Source organism: Marmota monax, unplaced genomic scaffold (assembly GCF_021218885.2).
Source record: "Marmota monax isolate L192 unplaced genomic scaffold, Marmota_monax_Labrador192_F-V1.1 WCK01_AAM20220418_F8-fsc00114, whole genome shotgun sequence".
Taxonomy (NCBI): Eukaryota; Metazoa; Chordata; class Mammalia; order Rodentia; family Sciuridae; genus Marmota; species Marmota monax.
In genome coordinates this window covers 189695-212835 of record NW_026694943.1, presented here as the reverse complement: position 1 = coordinate 212835, position 23141 = coordinate 189695, and the positions used below count along the sequence as shown (strand labels likewise).

General features: G+C 34.5%; 1 protein-coding gene across 6 annotated transcripts in view; it reads right to left on the bottom strand.

Annotated features, from left to right (window-relative positions):
- Nucleotides 1-23141, bottom strand: part of Adgb (androglobin) — a 170528-nt gene that overhangs the window by 34440 nt on the left and 112947 nt on the right. For all 6 annotated transcript variants that reach the window (XM_046427449.2, XM_046427450.2, XM_046427451.2 and 3 more), the window contains 4 exons: nucleotides 18403-18590; nucleotides 14998-15182; nucleotides 7577-7776; nucleotides 3114-3225 (listed from right to left, as the gene is read on the bottom strand). In XM_046427449.2, coding sequence (XP_046283405.1) covers nucleotides 3114-3225; nucleotides 7577-7776; nucleotides 14998-15182; nucleotides 18403-18590 — 685 coding nt within the window. The remainder of the gene's footprint in view (nucleotides 1-3113; nucleotides 3226-7576; nucleotides 7777-14997; nucleotides 15183-18402; nucleotides 18591-23141) is intronic.

Below are 23141 nucleotides of genomic sequence, written 5' to 3'. Positions count from 1 at the left end.
CAAGTATTCTATCACAGAGCTATGCTGTAGTTTTCTTTTCATGATTTATGCTGGGATTATTTATTCCCTGTCATGTAGTTTATATTTATACTTGCTATAAATGACAATAGTATGACTATTTTGGAAGTAGCAAGACAGGCATAACAAAATATTGCAACGTAAAAAATCATGAAAGAAATACAGGCAATTCATGAAAGAAGCCATGCAGGAAAAAAAAACAAAACTGGGATTTGGTTCTCACTCTTGATTTACTGTAATTTCTAGTTTCCAGGAACATAAGGTAAAATTTACTAATACTACAAACTGTCCTTGAAGAACAACAACAATGCAACAAAAAAATGAGAATAGCTTTGCTGAACACATTAGCATGAACAAAACTGTGCTGTTTTCCTATTATTTTGATTTATTTCTGTAATAGTGAATATTTTTTATTTGCACATAGGTCTTTAGCATAAAATATTTAATTCCACTGATATTAAGCAGAAACGATGTCTCTACATCTTGGGATGGGGGAATACACTACCACAATTTGTACCACTCTTTCTAGCACTGATTTACACACATAAAAAAGAATTTTTTTTTAGGTATAGTATGTGCCAAGAAATTTTGATTTGGACCACAGGGGAGGTGGAGATAGGATAAAGGCTGATTTAAAGGATAACAAAAGCAATAGCCTGACAGGAAAGAATATACAGAGAGAAAGAGAGAGAGGGAGAAAGAGGTGGTGGGGGGGCGGGCGGGGGAGAGAGTAATCCACAAAGAGGAATAAACAAATAAGATTAATAGTTTGTTCTCAATTATTTTTCATTTGAACATTGTGGGCATGGACAGTGGATTCCGAAATAAAGGCCTCCGAGTCACTGCTATAGGGAGTCTTTAAGGCAAAGTTCGGGAGAGTTGGGTGGACCTAGGACACCTTCACTGCATCCAAAGGAAGGCCTGGGGCCTGCAGCACTGGGTCAGAGAGGCTGCTGCAAGAGCAGCGACAGCCAAAGCCAGTGCCTTTGCCACCACGAGGGAACCAGTGGCACATGCAGCATTAGACATGGCCTGCAAGGAGCTTTCAGCTTGCATGTGATGCTTATTCATGGAAAAACTCTTCTCTTCTGGTTAGCAAGAACACCAGATCAAAATCTTGCCTGTTCTGTATTTCAGACATCCTTAGTGGTGCTGGGCAGTGGCTGTGGAGGGGAGGCTGAGCTAGAATGAAGAGATAGTTCAACAAAATTCATGAGATTAATTCCATGAGATTAACTAGGGAATACGTAACAAGGTCGAATGTATATCATTATTAAGCAGTTGCACAGCTTTTTTGTTCACAAACCAGTTTTGAGCACCTGAACAACTGCTTTGGGAGTTACACATGACACAGATGACTAGCAAAAGAAGTGGCCGCTATGTGGCTCAGAGGCCACGGCTTTCTCTTCCTGTATCTGTGTCAGACATCGATCAAAGATGACAACATTTTCTCACTGAGCACAAACCCAGCCTCAGAATCTTGTCAACACGGCAGGCCAGGGAGCCATCAGGATTTAGGCACCTGCTGACACAGGCATAACACTTACACGCATCCACTCAGTGAATGTTAGGGAACTAACGTTCTGTCTGGATCTAGTGACACAGAGATGAGTCTGGGAAAGACATGGTTCCTCTCCCCAAAGACAAGAGCACTACAGGGGAGGCCACAAGGTCAGGATTTCCACACAGTCGAGGCACACAGAGTACATTGGGAAGAAGTGGGGACTCTTCTTATTTATTTTAATAATTTTTCTTTGAATCATATGACCCACACTAGAATGTGCCCTTTTAATAAACGTACTAACAACCGTTTTCTCTTAACTTCTGTATAAATGAAGCTCTATTAACACTTACCTGTTTGGGTCTAGGTGATAACACAGGCAAGCAAACACCTGAATAGAGTTTTTAACAACTGGTAAATAAGGCAATAATAACAAGAGTAGTTTACATGTCTCCTTTCATTCAGTCACTCAACAAATATTATGGAGTGCTAATCGAGTGGACAATACCTAACCAGTGGCTACACAAGGCATCAGAAAAGCAAACATAGACAGAACTCCTTGCCTCCCAGGTTTCCATTCTAGTAGGGGAATTTAGACAGTAAGTTCCCCCTTATCTGCGGAGAATATGTTCCAAGATCCTCAGTGGAAGCCTGGAACCACAGTTAGTACCAAACTCTCTATATATTTATATATAATGTTTGTTCCTATGTATACATACCTACAATAAAGTTTAACAAATTAGGTGCAATAAGAAATTGACAAAAATAAGTAAAAATAAAAGTCAATAATTATAACATGTAATATACCATATTAAAAGTTACGTGAATGTGGTCTCTCTCAAAATACCTTAATTCCTTATTGCACTGTGGTAATATGTTCAGTTAATGGTTGACCACTGATGACTAAAACCACAGAAAGGAAATTGGGAAAAGGGGAAATTACTGAACACTGTTAGAGGATGATAAGAGCAGAGGGTTTGTCTTGTCACGTGTATGATAGATGTGCACTAAAAACTCTACAAAATACCAAGGAAGCTCTGATGTGGTCTAGCATGGAATGTTAGAACTAAGGCTTATAGGATCAGGGAGCTTTTACTTTTGATGTTATTCTCTCTTGTTTTGTGTAGTTTTATTTTATTTTAAAAATAATGTACATGTATTATTTTATTAGGCAATTGGGCTTCAATTTGAGCACATAAATAGAAAACACACACTTCATCCCAATCTGTAATTGAAAGATTTGTTAATATTTGAAGAGCTTGACTTTAGTTTTATGATTTTCCAATAACTACAGACAAATATAATTTTAAAATGTAATAAAGTTTCCTGTGTGTTTCTTGAAAATGCTAAGGTATAATCAATATGTAATTTTTGCAAATTATATAAAATGTGTTTAAATTGGCCTAAATAATCATGTATTTTGTTTTTCAGGAACTAGGCAGTAATAATGTGAAACATAATTAACACAATGGGAAATATGGCAGGTCACAGGAGATAAATTATAGACAACAGTTCTAATAATTATGTGATCCACTTAGTATTAAATATTTATATGAAACGCAACATGCGCATACAAACATTTAGGGTGACATACCTTTGTTATCACTTTTCTCTAATTCTTTTAGTGCTTGAACAAATATCTGCTGACTTTCAGTGAGAGGCCAACTATTATACAATATCAAGCACTGTATGATATACTTGTAGTTCTGTGAAATAAAACACAGTGTTTAAGAATAAGCAATAGGAATATACACAATATGTACATAATAGAATTTGTTACACTGGGCATGTGATAAGTATATACTTTTCCTTATTATATGCTCATAATTTAATTCAATAACACTGGATGTTCTCAAACTCTATTGCACAACACTTCATAAGTTTAACACTCTCGAGGCTGGGCTTGTGGCTCAGTGGTAGAGTGCTCACCTCGCATGTGCAAGACCCTGGGTTTGATCCTCAGCACCACATAAAAATAAAATAAAGGTATTGTGTCCAACTACAGCTAAAAAAATAAAATAAATATATATTTAAAAAGTTTACACTCTCATATCTCCACTTATGCCTGGCCATTTTCTGTTTCTATTTTTTGCCAGTACAGTGGGTATAAAGTGAAATCTCACTGCTGCTGTATTTTGCAGTTTTCAAATTATTAAAGAATTTGAGTAGTTTTTTTCATTCTCTGACTTTTAGGATTTTCTTTGTGCTCAGGCACAAAAATGGCCTCCTACATCATCATTTACTGCTTTTGTGGAGTAAAATTTCACAATTAAATCTAAAATACCTTTGGAGTCCACCTTTATTCATGGAGTTAGTTTTTGGTCTGGTTTTATTTCTGTCTTTGTAGAGGTCATTTCTGTAGTACCATCTACTTGATGGATTACCTTTCCTCCTTGGATTTATGATATCATCTTAATACTGTATCAAATTTTCATAGAAACATGATCTGTTTCTAGTTTTTCTCCTACTGCTTCATTTATGTGTTCTTGTACTAATATTATTTTATTGCAATGACTATTTAGTTTGTCTTAATATTTAGAAAGGGATGTCCCCTATCTTTGCTTTTCTTTTTTAAAGTGGACTTAACTGTTTGTGAGTTTTGATTCATTCCTATTCTGAAAAACACAGTGGGAATCTTGATTAGCACCACATCGAATTTAAAAATTAATTGGGGGAATAAAGGATGTCTTAAGACCATTATGACACCTTATTGAAAAGCATGGACTGCTTTCCTGTGTTAGAGAAGCCATCTATATTCTTTAGTTGTTCTAATCACCTCAATGACCTTTACTAAAGGATCAAGTTTTTCTATGTAGAGAACTTTGTGTATTTTTGGTTAAGTTATGGTCTAGATACTTGCTGCTGTTGCAAGAGTTGGCACATTCTACTGTCTGATGCATTAGTGCTGCTTGTAGAGGAAGGCTACTGAGTGCTATAGTTGTAGAAGCAGCAGAGCATGGTGAGTAAGGGTATAGCCTCACCAGTTGGATCTGTCTGAGTTCAGGTTCAGTTTTAGCACACACCTGGTATTTGGCATTGAACAAATCACTTAAGGTCTATGTGCTCTTGGTTCCTCAACTGTCACATGGAGAGAGTGAAACTGTTTACTTCAAAAGATGATGGGAGGATTAAAGATCAATGTACATACACTGTAACAGGTACATAGTTGGTAAATAAGTAAATATACAAGAATTTGCTATTAGTAATGTCTTGCCAATCTTCCTAAAATCTCTTGTTAATTCTGAATTTGTCTATTCTGTTGGTTTCTTTGGTCATATAAGTCTGTAAATAACTCAGTAATTCTTTGAAGTGGAATTTCTATTTTGTTTCTTCTCATTGTTCTAACTTTCCACCATCATAATGTTCCAGTATCATTAAATATCAACAATGATAGTGAGCATTCTTATCCTAATTTTAGTAGAAATGCACTTTAATTTTGTATGTTCATATATTGCTTTTGTATATAAGATTTCTCAATTAATTTCAAGATTTTTGGTATGTAACATTTGCAGTTTAGAAGTTCTATGCCTAGTTTGATAAGAGAATGTTTGAAAAATACCCAAAGGTTGTTGAACTTTATCAAATGTTTCAGGGTTATCCGATTGTTCTCATCTAATCTGTTACTGTGGTGACTTATACTGACACATTTTTTTAATTGCAAGCCACTCCTGAACTCCTGAGATGAATGCTCCCTGACTGCCTGGCACATTAGAACTGATTATCTGTTATCTATACTTCTTCATCCATTTTTATAAATAAAATTTACGCATTTATCTTGTGTTACTCTTATCTAGTTTTGGAATCAGGATTACAGTAATCTCTTAAAAGGATTGGAAAGTTTAAACTTTTCTTCTGATTTTTGGAATAACTTACTCCTTGAAAGTCTGATCGACATGGCTTTTGGCACTTTGACAAGGGGAGTCTTGGGAGATGTTGATTACCTATTTAATTTTATAACTTTTTGTTCTTTTATTAAGATTTTCTTATGAATCAACTATTGATATTCTCCACCTCCTCTTCCCACACAGGAATTTGTGTATTTCCCAACCCCCATCCCTGCCAGGTTTTAAATTTGCTAGCATAGAGTTGTTTATAATAGTAATAGCATTAAAAACACCTATAGGGTGTAGTTATACATCAACTGTATTTTTAAATTTTGCATTTGGCTAATTTATATCTTCTCTCTGTTTAATTGATTGATTTTACTAGAAGTATATTTACTTTATTAATCTTAGAAATAAGTACTTAGGGTTTATTGATTTTTTTTTGCGTTTTGCTCACCATCTCATTGATTTCTGACCTAATTATTAAAATCATTCTTCAGCTTTGAGTTGATCTTGAATCCTTTCCTTTTTAATAGCTAAGCCCACACAGTTCTAATCATTCATACCTCCTTATTAATTAATCTAAAAGTCAATATTACACTAAATGCTACTTTAGATGTTGTATTTAGATGTTGCTTAAATTTTTCAATTTGAAAGTTTTCAAATAATCATTGAGTGCTATACTTTGCATAATTTCTTATTTGATATATTTTATCTAATTTTCACATTGGGGACTTTCACACTATCCATTAATTATTAATTTCTATTTTATTGCATTATGCTAAGAAAACATAACTACATAGTACAGATAACTTGGATTTTATTGGATTTTAATCCACTAATTGCTTATTACACGGTCTGGATTTTTAAAAATGTGCTAAGAAAAATTGTGTTATCTGTTTTCTTGGTGTTTTATATACATATCTACATAATTAGATACGTAATTAAATTTTTCAAATCATCACTGTTATGATTTGGATAAGGACTTCCCTCCAAAAGCTCACTTGTAAGACAATGGAGCAATGTTCAGAGGTTCATTTCATGGATTAATTATTTGAAAGGAGTACTGTGGCTAGGTCACTTGGGGGATGACTTTGGGGTTTGTATTTTGTCTCTGATACCTCAACCACCCTCTCTGCTTCCCAGCTACCTTGAGCTGAGCAGTTTTCTTCAACCATACCCTTCCATCATGATGTTCTCCCTTGCCCTGGACCCAGAGCAATGGAGTTGGATGACAGTGTATTAAGAAATCTGACCCCATAAGCCCAAAATGACTTCCTCCTCTAAGCTGTTACTCTCAGGTATTTTTGTCACAGAGGTGAAAAGCTGACAAATATATGCACGACCATTCTCATTTTGTTTTTCAGCTTGATTTATTAGTTTGTGAAAGACATGCATTAAAGTCTTCAATTGTGAATTGTACACTTATCTTTTTTTTCCCCTGTGATCAAAGTTTTTGAGTCTTATTTATTGTCTCTTGGTAGTTAAGTGCCTCTGTGTTACTTAATGTCATATCTACTTTATTTATTTGTTTTTTTAATTTTCATATACTATCCCTGTTGAAGTCTATGTATTATGACATTTAAATTATTATTATAGCTCTCTCTTGATTAATGTTTACCAGATACATTTTCCTCTCATTTTGTCTTTACATTATCTGTGACCTTTTATTTAAAAGTATTATTTAGAACTACTTATATTTGAATATTATTTTTATATAACTTTAGAACTGTAGCTTTTCAGTTGATTATTAGGTTGATATTTATTGTAATTACTGTCATATTATGATATATTTCTGGCACCTTATTTTCTTATCAATTCCTTTTACTATTTTATGCTATTGTTTCCAATGGCTGTGCCATATTTTATTCTGCTGTTTTAAAATAAATGCATTGTCTTTTTTTCCTTTCTAACTTGGGTCACATACACTCACCTTTTATTAATGTGTAATTGTTATAAGAATATGACCTTTAGTGGTATGTATTATAACTTATTTTCAAACTAACATGATTACATATACATCCTATGGTTGGCATAGAGGTTAAGTTTGCCATTTGATTAAAGATCTTAGCATAGAGAAACTGTTCAAGAAAGTCTCATTCTTCAATTCAGGTTGTTCACTGATGGCATAGCAGATAGAAAGTATTTGACAACTTCTAGGAAGAGAATTATTTTATTGTTAGATTTTTTTAGGAGCAGTGCAATTGAGTGATAATTTTTAATGTTAATATACCTGCTGTGGTGTGCTAGAATTTTCTTCTACAGATGACATAGTGACCACTTCCTCCTCCACCAGAGGCTGACCAGTATCTACTATTGCACTTCCAGGTCTACTCTTATAGGATTTCTGACTTCCCTGTGCAGATTTCTTCTTAGAATATACTTCTGGCTCTTTTTTGGTTGATAGGTGACTTGAAAGAATTTGCTTGCTAGCTGAATGAGAGAAACAGTAAGTATAATATTAATATGTGATATGCACAACTATTACTAAAACAGTTATATCCCTTTATATTATGTTCAGAGGGAGAGGTTTATCTTAACAAGATAAAAACTACCACCACTGGATTCTTTGGAATATTCTGGCTTTAAAGAAATCTACTCTAATAATATGTGACCTGCATAGAGTACTACATATTCTGAACAACCACTGATTGCTAAAAGAATATGTTACAATCTCTTATTCATTTGCTGTTGCATGAATGACACCACACACCAGGCAAGTGGTTTCCTTTAATTTTTAATTTCTATATTAATTATTTTGTAATGAACAGATGATATAAGTACCACTGGGAGCAATAAAAACAGAAAGGTATTAAATGTTATTAATTAATTTTTCAAATATACTTGGAGGTACATTAAGTGAATGAGAAAGAAATTCCATTTCTAGTTATGACTGAATAATGGGCACTGGACACATTCTCCTATCATAAAAAGAATGATGAAATTGGACAAAACTTATAAATCAACTCTTTTCAGCAACTGGACAATATACAGTCCAGGACTGTAATCCTTGAGAGTAAGAAAATGTACAAGGTGATCTCTCTACTTCCCCAGATTTCTGTCTGAAAGCACTCAGGCAGACACAGGAAGGTGCAGTCCTGAGCAGTAATTCTGCTAGGTTCAGAAATAAATATGGAGTTCGAAAGAACTATAGTTTGTCAACTGAGTAAGCAAAGAGACATATCTGAGCAGCAGAGGAGCTTAGGATATACACAGGAGTTCATTTGAATCTTTTGCTGAATTCTGAACTTCCTTTTTACAAACACTAAATAACTCCTGGCAGATCATAACTACTAGAAGAGATCTGGGAGCAGGAGTGGGGAGTTAATGGAGATTCTGTTAGTTGCACAGTATTGAGAGATATTGATGTTCTCACCTGCCAAAATGAAGTGAATTTAATAAACACACAGAATATGCTGTTGAGACCCAAGGAAGTCCAAGCTTCAAGAACAGAGTTAGCCTGATGTTAGAGTAATGGCAACTCAGGACTGGATTCAAAATATCTCATGATCAAATCTTGGTAGAAGCATGCTAAATTGTTAATAAATTAACTAACTTCCAGAACATAGTTCAACATTCTTTCAATGAGGAGAGCATAATGTAGATCATTAACAATGTTGCATGCACAATGTACAACACATAATTGATCTATTAAGAAACAGGAAATGTGACCACATCTGAAAAATAAAGTCAACAAAAGTAGAAGTAGGAGGATTGTGAGTTCAAGTCAGCCCTAGCAATTTAGTGAGGCACTAAGCAAGTGAGACCCTGTGTCTAAATAAAAAATACAAAATAGGGCTGGTGATGTAGCTCAGTGGTTGAGTGCCCTGAGTTCAATCCTTGGTGCAAAAAAAAAAAAGGAGATACATAGCTGACATAGATGATGGATTTAACACACCTGTAATCCCAGCTATGTGGGAAGCTAAGGTAGAAGAATTACAAGTTTGAACCCACCCTTGGCAACTCAGCTAGACCCTGTCTCAAAATAAAAAATAAAAAGGTTAAGGATGTAGTTCAATGGCAAAAAAAAAAAAAAAGTCTCTGTGGGTTAAATCCCCAGTACCACACATACACAAAATAAAAAACTTTTGCATAAGTTGTTAAGGGAAAAGATGAGACTATCTAACGAAAAATGGTGAACACCAACAAGAAAAATAAAATATATAAAGAATCAAAATAAATCTATATTTAACTATGTATGAAATATAATTTCCTATCAAATTGAGAATAATAGATCAGTGAACTTGAAGATAAGTAATAGAAATAATCTAAAAAGAAACATGGAGTGGAATAATGGATAGAGGCTAATGGTATGATATTGCAGTAGATTAAAAAGTGACCCTCACAAAACAAGTACATACACACAGAACCTCAGTATATGACTTTAATTGACATAGGGTAGCTGTATCTGTAATTAAAGGATGGATCCTGAGATGACATCAGTCTGGAATTATACTCATGCTAAATCCAACAATGGTGTCCTTGAAGAATCAGAAAAGAAGAAGATACAGAATCATAAAGAAAGACATGAGCCTTGTGAAGATTTTCGGTCTTCCAGAATGGTGAGAGAATATTTTTTGTTTGTTTGTTAAGTTACCCAGATTGTAGTACAATAGTCTCTCCTAATCTATAGGGATATGTTCCTAGACTCCTGTTTGATGCCTGAAACTGAGGTTAGTAACAAACTCTAAGATGATATTTCCTTAGAAGACACAGAAACAAACCTATATAAATACAGTTATGTCATACTAGACAAAGGATCTAAAAACACATTGGAGAAAAGGTTGCCTCTTCAACAAATGGTGATGGCAAAACCGGAACTCCATATGCAGCAAAATGAAATTAAACCCCTATCTCACCCTGCACAAAACTCAACTCAAAGTGGGTGAAGGACCTAGTAATTAGACCAAAGACCTTAAGCCTAATAGAAGAAAAAGGAGGCCCAAATCTTCATCATGTTGGCTTAGGACCTGATCTCCTTAACAAGACTCCTAAAGCACAAGAAATAAAATCAAGAATCAAAAATTGAAATGGATTTAAACTAAAAAAGCTTTTTCTCAGTAAAAGAAACAACCAGTAATGTAAAGAGAGAGCCTGCGGGGTGGAAGAAAATCTTTACCACATGCACATCAGATAGTACACTAATCTCCAGGATATATAAATGACTCAAAAAACTTAACACTGAAAAAACAAATGACCCAATCAATAAATAGGCTAAGGAGCTGAACAGACGCTTCACAGAAGAAGAAATACAATCAATCGATAAATATATGAAAAAAAAATGTTCAACATTTTTAGCAATTAGAGAAATGCAAATCAAAACTACTCTAAGATTTCATATCACCCCAGTCAGAATGGCAATTATCAAGAATACAAACAACAATAAATGTTGAAGAGGATGTAGGGGGAAAAGGCACACTCATACATTGCAGGTGGGACTGCAAACTGGTGCAACCTCTTTGGAAAGCAGTATGGAGATTCCTTAGAAAACTTGGAATGGAACCACCATTTGACCCAGCTATCCCACTCTTCAATATACACCCAAAAGACTTAAAATTGGCATTGTACAGTGATGCAGCCACATCAATGTTTATAGCAGATGAATTCACAATAGCTAAACTGTGGAATCATCCTAGATGCCCTTCAATAGATGAGTGGATAAAGAAACTCGGATATATATACACACAATGTAATATTACTCAGCCTTAAAGAATAATGAAATTATGGCATTTGTAGGTAAATTGAAGGAGTTGGATAATATCATGCTAAGCAAAATAAACCCAATCCCCCAAAACCAAAGGCCAAATGTTTGATATGTGGATGCTGATGCATAAAGGGGGTGGGGGTGGGGAGGTGACAAGGGAAGAATGGAGGAACATTGGATTGGGCAGAGGGGAAGGTAGGGGGTATGGGGGTGGCAAAGTTGATGGAATGAGATGTACATTATTATCCTATGTAGATGTATGATTGCACAAATGTTGTGAATCTGCATCGCATATAACCAGTGAAAAGAAAAGTTGTGTTCCATTGGTGTATAATGAGTCATAATGCATTCTGCTGTCATGCATAACTAATTAGAACAACAGCACCAAAAAAAATCTAAGATGGGCAATCAATAAAAGAAAAAAAATCTTTCATTCACATATATATGATAAAATTATAAGTTAAGAACAATAAGAGATTAATTATAATAACAAAATATAATAACATACTGTATTAAGAGTTGTGTGGATGTAGTCTGTCTGTCTTTCTTCCTCTCTCTCTCTCTCTCTCTCTCTCACTTAAAGTATTTGTACTTTCACATTTTCACTTAAAGGAAACACTTTCCAAATCCAAATTTCCAACATCACTAGTCTTGGGTATTGGGACTATTATTAAGTAAAATAAGGGTTACATGAACCTAAACACTGTGATACTATGACAAAGATCAATGATGACCTGATAAGCTAGATAGGCACTAAGTGACTAATGGTCATGTAGTGTATAACGTGAGGACACACTGGAAAAAGGGATGATATGCATCTTGGGCAGGACAAAGAAAAATGGTGCAAGATTTTATCAGACTACTCAAAATGGCACAAGATAAATTGCTATTGCTAGAATTTTCCATTTAAGATTTTTGAACCAGACTTTATCATGGGTAACTAATTTAACTAATCTAGTTTGCTAAAGCAACCCAAGGAAAGTAATGCAGATATCAATGGTATGATGTACGTATTTTTAGTCCTAGATGGAAATCCTATAAAAGTAAAATACTTAGAAATAAATTTTTAAAAAAGTATTGCAAAATCTGCTCATTGGCAATATGAAAATTGCTGACAGAAATAGAAGACTAAAATAAATTGGGAGATACACCCATATTCACGAGCCAGAAAAACTCAAATTTTGTTAAGCTCTCCAAATTCAACACAAGCAAAAATAAAAATTGAAAGCTAAGATTTTCAAGCAAATGTGTTTTCAGAGTAAAATAGATATTAAATCAATTGATTAAAACAGAGTCTAAAAGTAGACTCACACAGACGTGGTCAATTGATTTTTGAATACTATCAAGGTAATTCAATAGGTAAAATATTTTATTTCCAACATACAATGCTAAGACAACTGGATATCCACATGGGAGTAAAAAGAACATTTACCTCATTCCTGATATCATACATAGAAATTATTTCAAGATGGATCATAAAAGTAAACATATGTTAATATTATACAACTTATAAAATGAGTCATCAAATAAATTATTTATCATCTTAGATGAAGCAATTTTTTATTAAATGAAACAAAAAAATTCTTGTAATTTTTTAAAAACAACAACTTTGGCTTTATCAAAATTAAAAGATTCTGTACTAAAAGTTTACTGTTAAGGAATTAAAAAGAAAAGGCTTCGATTAGAAGATCATATTTGCAAAGTATATATTTGATGAAGGGCTCTCTAGAATAAAAAGGATAGTTTAATAAGAATAGGGAAACTCATTAAAATATGGGTGTAATGTGTGCATAGAAATTCACTCAAGTTATATACATGACAAAAACACACATAAATATTTTAATCATTAAAATCATTAAATCCATTAAATTAAAAAATAAAATTGCCTTTTAAAATCCCACTTATATAGACATCATTTAGAAATATTCTGTGGACTGAGCAAAAGGATCCTTACTGTTTTGTGCACCTGTTATTTAAGTAAGCTTCATGGGCTTTCTTCTTTATTGTTTGTCGTTGTTGCTGTTATTGTTATTTTTTATTTTATTTTTTTAAATTTTTTATTACCGGGAATTGAACTCAGGGACATTCCACCACTGAGCCACATCCCCAGCCCTATTTGTATTTTATTTAGAGACAGGGTCTCACTGAGTTGCTTAGTGCTTCGTGGTTTGTGAGGCTGGCTTTAAACTCTCAATCCTTCTGTCTCAGCCTCCCAAGCCGCTGGAATTACAGGTCTGAGCCGCTGCATCTGGCTTTGTTGTTATTTTTATTTACTTATTTTTAAATTAATTTCTTGTGGATATACACGATGTTGAGATTCACTGTGGTGTACTCCTGTGTTTAGGAAAATTATGTGAGATTCATTCCACTTCCTGTCCTTTTCCTATCCCCCTTACATCCCTTTATTGCCCTTTGTCTATTCCACTAAACTTCTGTTTTCCCCACTACCTGCCACCATTACATGGGTTAGCTTCTACATATCAGAGAAAGCATGCAACCTTTGGTTTGGGGGATTGGCTTATTTCACTTAGCATGATAGTCTCCATTTCCACCCATTTACCAGCAAATGTCATAAAATTATTCTTCTTTATGGCTGAGTAATACTTCATCTTGTACATATACCACATTTTCTTTATCCATCTGTTGAAGGGCACCTAGGTTGGCTCCATAGCTTAGCTATTGTGAATTGTGCTGCTATAAACATTGATGTGGCTGTGTCACAGTAGTATACTGATTTAAAATCCTTTGTATATATACAGAGGAGTCAGATAACTGGGTCAAATGGTGGTTCCATCCCTAGTTTTTTGAGGAATCCCCATACTGCTCTACAGAGTGGTTGCACCAATTTGCAGTCCCACCAGCAATGTACGAGTGAAACTTCTCCCCCACATTCTTGCCAACATTTATTATTAGTTGTGTTCTTCGTAAGTTAACATTCTGACTAGAATGGCATGGAATCTCAGTATAGTTTTAATTTTCATTTCTCTAATTGCTGGAGATGTTGAACATTTAGTTGTACTGTTGTTTTGGATAGAACATTGTATTAGGAAAAGAAAAAGGCTCACACTACTAATTTCTGTGTAAAGTGGTTGGATATCAGAGTATTTGCAGTGGCCTGCAGCTCAGCCCACTCTTCCTAACCTTGCCCACCCACAGTTGTTAGGGAGAGAAGGAAAGAGGTCAATAGTCTGTGTCACCAGTTAATGTCTATATTGCTTGGTAGGTCCAGATATAACCAACCCTCAAAAAGCCCACATATACATATTAGACTGGAAATAGGTACAAAACTTATTTTATATATAAAAAGAAATTTATTTTTAGCAGTTTGCTAGCACACTTAAGATAATCAACACCAGCTCTATTTGGAAGCAGCACCCAGGAAGCATGCTGATAACCAAATAGCTATGCAAAGGTCAAGTAGAAGATATAATCAATTAGAGAAATATAACAGGATGGCAGAAAAAAATTCTGCATATCAAATCAAATGTAAGTAGATTGTATCCTCTATTTAAAGTCTAGAATCTTGTATTGAACAGAAAAAAACTCTATAAGAGAAAGTAATAACCTAATTTTAAACTTATATTAATTTTAATAAATAGAATATTATAAAAAACAATAAATTAGAAATAAAAGAAAGGCAAAAGGTCTTTCAAAATGAGAACATTCTTCTTCTTATTAAAGCCCATAAAGAAGAAAATAAATTTTTATTTTTCTTCAAGGTGAAGAGTCTTTAAAGTATAATTACAACCAGTCTGCTGATAGTCATAGCCTAATTTGAAACACAAATGTCAGTGGCATCAAATAATGTTTTTTTTAAAAAATATTTTATTCTACTACCAATTTTTACTGATTTAGATGGTAACTTGCTGTCTTATCTTTAAACCTTTAAAAAATGTTACAAAAAACATAATTTATGGATCCAGATCCCGCTGTCCAAAAGGCACACTTACACTGGGAGCTCACAGTTTTCTCACTCCCCAGGAAGTTAAATACTGGGATGAGAGCTTGGCCTTTTCCAATGGAGCTCACCATGGTTTCTTCATTTTCTAGCACCTGAAGCTTGATGAATACGTCTGGCTTGGATGTACGTACCTGTATTGTAAGAGGATGCTGTAATGCCACTTTAACACAATACCTATTGGGAAAAATATGAACTTCATAAGCAAGTGCATTGTTTTTCTTCAAGTCAGTAAACAAAATGGCATAATTTTCTAAAAGCATTGTCAAAAAGTAAAACCATGCTGTGAAGTCCTCTTTAGCAAAGGATCCCAACATGGTAGGGTGAAACAAAATGAGTCTACTTTTATCATCCTTAAATCCCCAAGTAGGAAATGCATCTTTTTGTTTGGATATGATGAGCCACTTTTGAAACTTGACAGACCCAAAAGCCACCATACTTCATAGAGCTGCAACCTGCTACTACCACACCAACTCATTCCATCAGATCCTCCTTCACGTTGCACAAAGAGCACAGCTTACAGAGGCAGAAGCCTTCCATGCATCACTCTTCAGTGTTCTCATTTGATCAAACACACAGAGAAGCTGAAATAGCACCCACAGCCTCCACCCTCACCCTTTTCCGTATATATGAGAAACCTCAAAATCTAAAACGTGCAATCTAACCCATACTTTCTAACTCCTCCCTGGTGCCACTGAAGAGTTGTAGGGGCCTTGTTTGTTTTGTCTTATTTTGTTTTGTTTTCATTTTTCTATTTCTAGTGATTCCTTACAAATGCTCAGGACTTTATCAACTTTCCACTTCTCTACAAACTTGCCCTTCTGAGTATCCTGCTACCTGTATCATAAACACCCTCTCTTTGTTCCTCCTTGTCATTAACATTCCTACATGTGCAGTTGAAGCAAATACATCCACCTTGCAGTCCGGATGGCCACACTTCCTTTTTGGGAGCCATCTCGGTAGATCACCTACTTCTGCTCTTCTCACCATGTCACTTTCTGCAGTCTGCTCTGTCACCAACCCAGGCGCTAAACGTGTTCTTGTCAAGGTGTCAAGCAGCTTATCACTACTGTATACAAACTTCAGTTCTCGTCTTCCTTGACCTCTCAAGAGAACCTGACAGGGTTGAGTCTACCTTCATTTCCTCCTGCTTTAAAAATCCCCCCCATGAGCAGAGCAACATTCCCTCTTTTTTTCAGGACTGCTCTTTTCAGGCTTCTCAGACATTGACATTCCCACAAATATCAAGAGAATCCTAATGTTCTTTTCTGAGTCTGATTCTCATTTTATACAATTTCCTGGGTACCCCACAAGCCAAAACAGAAAAACAATTCCCAAACAAAAGTGTCCTACCAACCATATACCCGTGTCACGTGGCTATTTTGCTTGTCTACTCTATTAAACAGCTAGGAAGGAGTTAATTGTCTTCCTGTTGACCACCACCTTACACATGACTTTCTCCCTCTGTATCCTCTACTGCATAAATGGCACTATCCAAATATTTGTCAAGCCCCAGGTATTCCAATAAATCAAGGCTCTCAGTTTTTGCCTTGATTTGTTAAAATCTTTTTCCTCTCTCCAGATCCAGGTCACTATAATGGACTGAAATGCGTCACCTCCTCTCACAAAAGATGTTTTATAGTTCTCACCACCCCATGTCTCACAATGTCACATTATTTGGAGACAGGAGTTTTCAGAGGTAATCAAGTTAAAATGAGGTCATTTGGGAAAGAGTCCTAATGGAACATAACTGGTGGTTTTATAATAAAGAGGGGGAATTTAGGAATAGAGTCACATAAGAGAAACACCATGCAGAAATTGAAGCAGAGATTGGGGTGCTGATCCACAAGCCAGGTAGCACCAGCAATTATCACCAAACCACAGGATGCCAGGAAAAGTGAAAGGACAGATTCTCTGCACAGCCCTCAAGAGTGACCCACCCTGCTGACACCGTGATTTCAGACTTGGAGCTTCCAGAGCTGTGAGACAATGCACTTCTGTTGTTTAAGCCCAGTGTGTGGAACTCTATAATGCTACTTAAAATGATCAGAATTATAAAACTCCAGTTATGATTCTAATAATGTTCAACTGGGACACTATATTAAAATACAACAAAATTCTAACAATAGTCATTTCTAGGTTGTCTGGTTATGGATGACTTTTCTTTACTTAGTAATATATTTATATATTTTCCAAATTTTCTGTGCATAATAGTATGTTGTGGTTTAAATGTGAACTATCCCATAAAAGCTCATGTGTGAGACAAATGCAAGAGAGAAAATTAGTATTCCAACAATGCACTCAACACCAACAAATATTTAATGAAGGCCAATTATGTATCAGGTGCTGTGCTAAGTCCCACATTGAAGACATGGGTTTGGCCTTCCATTAATGTCAATTCACATAGAAGTTCATGGGAAGGTAATTAGCTAAAATTTGTATGTCATATTCTCAGAAAGAATAAAGGACTTGAACATCACCTGAATGAACTATATCTAGAGTCTTTAATGCAAAGATTTTGTTGATGAATATTATTATTAAAATGATAAAATTTTCCAAGTGTAGAAGTGGAGAGAGAATATCCCATGATAAGAGGAAAAACAAATACACAATAAAACTGTATGATCTATATGTCAGGATGAGCTCTTTAGTTCCAGGGAGAGGTTTCACTGTGCTTGATGACTGGATGAGGCTGATGAACTCCATTCTTTGTGATCTGGATTTTATTCTATAATTGGTGAGACACTGTCAAAGATTTTGTGGTAGGGAAATCACATTTAAATATGAGTATTAGAAAGGTGATTGCTCTGGAATAAAGTATGAATATATAAGTGAATAAAGGGAGAATGATAGAGTAAAAAATGGAATATAATGGAATCATAGATTCCAGAAACAACAGTTTTATAGCTTAAACATAATAAAGGCCTGAAGTAGTGCAGGGACATTGAGAATAGAGAGGAGGGAGAGCAGAGACATGTCAGAATTAGAATCAACAGAACCAGCTAATGAAAGAGCTTGGATTCCATGCACAGGATATTCAAGGAGAGTATAGATGAGCATAAAAGGGTCAAGGTGACAGGTAGAAGAGAAACCCCACCAGGAACTGAGATGGAGCAGAGATGGAGATGAACAAGGAGAAAGAAGTATCAAGGAGAATGTGTAACTAAAGTCAAGTAAGATGAAGTCTAAGAAAACATCATTAACATTATGTGCAATCATGTAGTCTTGATCCTGTGAAACACCCATGTAATCACATTACTCTAAATTCATTCTTTCCAAATGAGTATAGAAATTGAAATTCAAAACTGATGCAGGATTTTCCTGCAGAATCAATTTTTATCCAGAAATATTAATATTTTTAAAATAATGCCTGTCCCCATCTATCATATACTTATACCTGAATAAAATTTTCTTATCATTGGGTATGTAGTAATCTCTGATTTCTTTTATGGTGAAGGTATTGCAAGGTGATTCCCGGGAGAGGCATGGGAGTGGAGTGTAAGAACCAATGAGGCGTAGCTTCCATCGAGAGTTTGCTGCATACATGTCACCAGTAAATGCTTCAGCCACAAATGTGTATCCCTTCTATAAGAAAGAGCAATTACACAGACAGGACTTATATTGTCACTGTTCTCTTAAATGTATAATATAGATTATAATATTAAAATGCTTTACTATCTCGATATACATATAGATCCCAAGATCTCTTAATACACATGGAACCACTTTCAGTAGGCCTTGAAATTCCTCTTAGAAAGTATCATCTTAAATTTTTTCAGGAAAATTATTAACATTTTTTTGTGTGTGTGGTTCCATAAAAATAAAATAAAGTACTTTATTGTGATAGATAATTCTATGCTTTCTTTTAATTCCCCTAATGCTTCCTAAGGCAAATTTTAAAATGATTACATCATTCTGGAATAGCTCAATGGCTTCTTATTTGAGTTCCCACTCTCAAAGACACATCTTTCTCAAATACTGAGATGAAGAAATCAGGAATTCATAAGTGGAGTTCCCTTGAGATGGCAATGAAAGCTATGGAAGTAACAGTGCATCTGATCCCAGTGAGCCTGGATTCGTATACCGAGATGAGCTCTTGAGATTGGAGAAAACAGACTATTAAAGAATATAGGAAATTGACTACTTCATTATAGATAAAAGTTTGGTTCAACATAATTGGATATTTTGTCAAAAGAATCAATTAATCACAGCTTGATATAACAAGATGCAAAATTTCAAAGAAATTCAGGGTTTGTAAATCTAAATGCTCCTAATAAGGAATAAAAAGAGTTGTCTTCCAGTTATTCTGTTACAGAGGAAACTCTGATGCTTTTAGATTTCCAGAAACAAAAATTTGTATACACACAATCCAGAATGAATAGATAAAATCTCAGTAGCTATCTAGGGATATAATCCAGAAATTCAATATTCATAATGAGATGAGAATTCAAATACTGATAAGAAACTCTTGATATCATGTTTGGGACAAATAAAAATTACATATGCAAAAGCATATTTATTCACAAAGTGTAATATGCACGGATTTATTGCTATTCTTGTGTTTGAGTTTACTGTATTAATGCATTTAAAGAACAAAACATTGACTCTTGTGTTTGTAATTTTAAGAGAAAAAAAGTTATAGAATCATCTGAGAGATATTGGCAAGTGAAAATCAAAGATAAACCAGTGCTAGGATTATAAGACAGGAGCTGGCTATGCTAAATGACTTTAGAACTATTAGAATAAAAGAGTGACATAATAAGGTACCAAGAATTGAGAAATCTCATAGGTGAGTATTCTGGAACATACTGTATGGTCTTGAAGAATCATGAAAAGAAAGAGAGCAAACTATTCTATTTTTTTAATTAAAATGTACCTGCAAACATGGGCTAGTAAGTTTAATATTTAACAATGGTTCTTTACCAAAGTTGTACAGCAGACGATAAAAAGGATGCCTCATGAAAAAACAAAAGAAGAAGAAATCAGATTTCTAAAAACCAACATGAATTTATGAGGTCAAGAACTAACTTATTTTTCTCTTTCTCTCATTTTTTCTTTTTCTTTTTCTTTTTTCTTTCTTTTCTTTCTTTTTTTTTTTTTTTTTTTTTTGCAGAATAGCATTCCATTGTGTAAAGATATCGCATTTTCTTTATCCATTCTTCTTGCTAAAGGATAACTGGGCAACTAGGCTGATTCCATGTACTGGTCTTTGTGACTACTGCTGTAACAGGAAAAAAGGTGCACACACCTCTTTGAGGGGAATAAAAATGTCACCTCCTTTGGATATATGGCCAGTAAAGGAATCAGTGGATCATATGGAGTTCTATTTTTAGTTTTTTGAGGAATCTGCAAATAGTTTTCCATATTGGCTATACTACTTTACATTTCCACCAATAGAGTACAAGAATTCCCTTTCCTCTGCATGCTTGCCAGCATCTGTTATTGTCTTCCTGATGATAGCCATTCTACCTAGGGTGAAATAATATTTCATTGTGATATTGAGTTGGAGCTCTCTGATTATAATTGAAATTGAGTGCTTTTTTTATATACTTGTTGGTCATTTGTGTGTTTTCTTTAGAGAATTGTCTGTTATTTTTTAGCCCATTTTTAGTTGGGTTTGTTTTATTGGTGTTCAGCTGTGTATTAGTCAGCTTTTTCACTGCTGTGATTAAAACACCTGACAAGAACAATTTTAGAGGAGGAAAAGTTTATTTGTGGGCTCATGGTTTCAGAGGTCTCAATCCATAGACAGCAGGCTCCATTCCCCTGGGCTCAAGGTGAGGCAGAACATCATGGTGGAAGAGTGTGGTGGAGAGAAGCAGCTCACATGATGATTAGACATCAGAGACACACACCTCTTGTCAGATATAAAATATGTACGCCAAAGGCATGTCCCCAATGACTCACCTCCTCCAGCCATACCCTACCAGCCTTCAGTTTCCACTCAGTCATTCTCATCAGGGAATTCATTCACTGCTTGGGTTAAGGCTCTCATACCCGATCAGTTCTCCTCTAAACCTTCTTGCATTGCCTCACACATGATCTTTGGAAGACACCTAATATCTAAACCATAACAGGCTGTTTTAGTACCTTGTATATTCTGGATGTCGTCATATACATCATATACATATGTTGGATGTATCATTTGCAAATATGTTCTCTCTTTCTGTAGATTGTTTCAATCCTCCTTCTTGTTTCCTTTGCAACGTGAAAGCTTCTTAATTTGATATACTCTCATCTGTCTATTCTTACTTTGGTTGCCTGTGCTATGTAAAAAAATCATTGCCTATGCCATTGTCTTGCAGTGTTTCCTCCATTTTCTTATGGTAATAATTTCATAGTTCCAGCTTTAAGATTTGGGGCTTTGATCCATTTTTAGTTGATTTTTGTATATGGTGAGAGAAAGGGATCCAGTTTCATTCTTCCACATAAGCAATGCAGTTTTTCCAGCACGATTAATTGAAGAAACTGTCTTTTCCGCTGTATATTCTTGGTACCTTTGTCAAAAATCAGTTGCAGATGAGCGTAATTGATTCCTGAGTTCTTTATTCTAGTCCATTATTCTATGGGTTTGTTTTTAAGCTACTATCATATTGTTGTAGTAACCAGAACTTTGTAGTATATTTTCAAGACAAGTATTATGCCTCTAGGTTTTTGTTTGTTTTTCTCATTTGTGTATCAGTTTGTCTATTCTGTTTTGTTATTGTTGTTTTATGGAATTTTAGGGTTTTTTTTCTATTTCTGTGAAAAAAGTCATTGAAATTTTGATGGGAATTACATTGAACCTTTAGATTACTTTGGACAGTCTGGTTATTTTAACAATATCAGTTCTTCCAATCCATGAATATGAATATGAACATGTATTATCTATCTTTCTGTCTTCCTTTCTTTCTCTCTCCTCTCCCCTCTCTCTCCTTTGCTGTCCTCTATAATGTCTTTCTTCAGTGTTTTACAGTTTTCATTGTGGAGCTCTTTCACTTCCTTGGTTAAGATTGTTCCTAAGTCTATTTGTTTTGTAGCTGATGTGAATGAAATTGCTTTAATTTCTTTTTCAACATGTTTTTTATTTGGGTACAGAAATGTGACTATTTTGTTGATTTTGTATCTTGCTACTTTGGTGAATTTATTTATTGTAAGGTCCCACAATTTTTAGAGTATTTAGGTTTTTCTATCTAGAGAATCATGTATCTGCAAACACAGTTAATTTAACTTCATCTTTTCTAATTGGATTCCTTTATTTATTTCTCTTGCCTAATTGCTCTTGGTAAAACTTCTAGTAACATATCAAATAAGAGAGATAAATTAGATATCCTTCTCTTGCTCCCAATCATAGAGGAAACACTTTCAGTTTTCCCCCATTCAGTATATTACCTGTCTTATTATACTGTATTTTGATTTTATGATTTTGAGGTAGGTTCTTTCTAGGCCAAATTTCTTGAGAGTTCTATTATGAAGGGATCTCAATTATCATGAAATGCTTTTTCTGTGTAAAGTGATCATATGTTTTTGTCTTTCATTTTGTTGATGTGTTGTGTTACATTTATGGACTTGTATATGATGAACTATCCTTTTGTCCCGGGACAAATCCTACCTGGTCATGGTATATAGGATCTTTTTAATACACAGTTGAATTCAATTTTCTAATATGAACAGTTTAAGAATTGGGTTTAGTTCTTCATTCAATGTTTTCTAGGCTGCACCTCTAAAGCCATTGGGTCCTGGACTTTTATAGAAGAGAGATTTTAAATTATTTTTAGTTATTATAATCTCATTATATATATGTTTATAATTAATATTAGATTGTTTCTTTTCTATTCAAATTAGGTAGGTTGTATGTATTTTAAAATTTATCTATTTGTTTTATGTTTTCTGTTTTTGAAGCATATAATTAATTGTTCAAGGTAGTTTCTTCTTCTTCTTCTTATTATTATTTTTTGTATTTCTGTGGTATCAGTTGCAAGGTTTCCTTTTGGCCTCTCACTTTATTTGGAGCTTTCTCTCTCTCTCTCTCTCCCCCCCTCTCTCTTTCTTCCCCCCCTCTCTCTCTTTCTTCCCCCTCTCTCTCTCTTTCTTGGTTAGCCCAGCTAAAGTTTTGTCAATTTTATTAATCCTTTCAAAAAACAAAACAAAACAAAC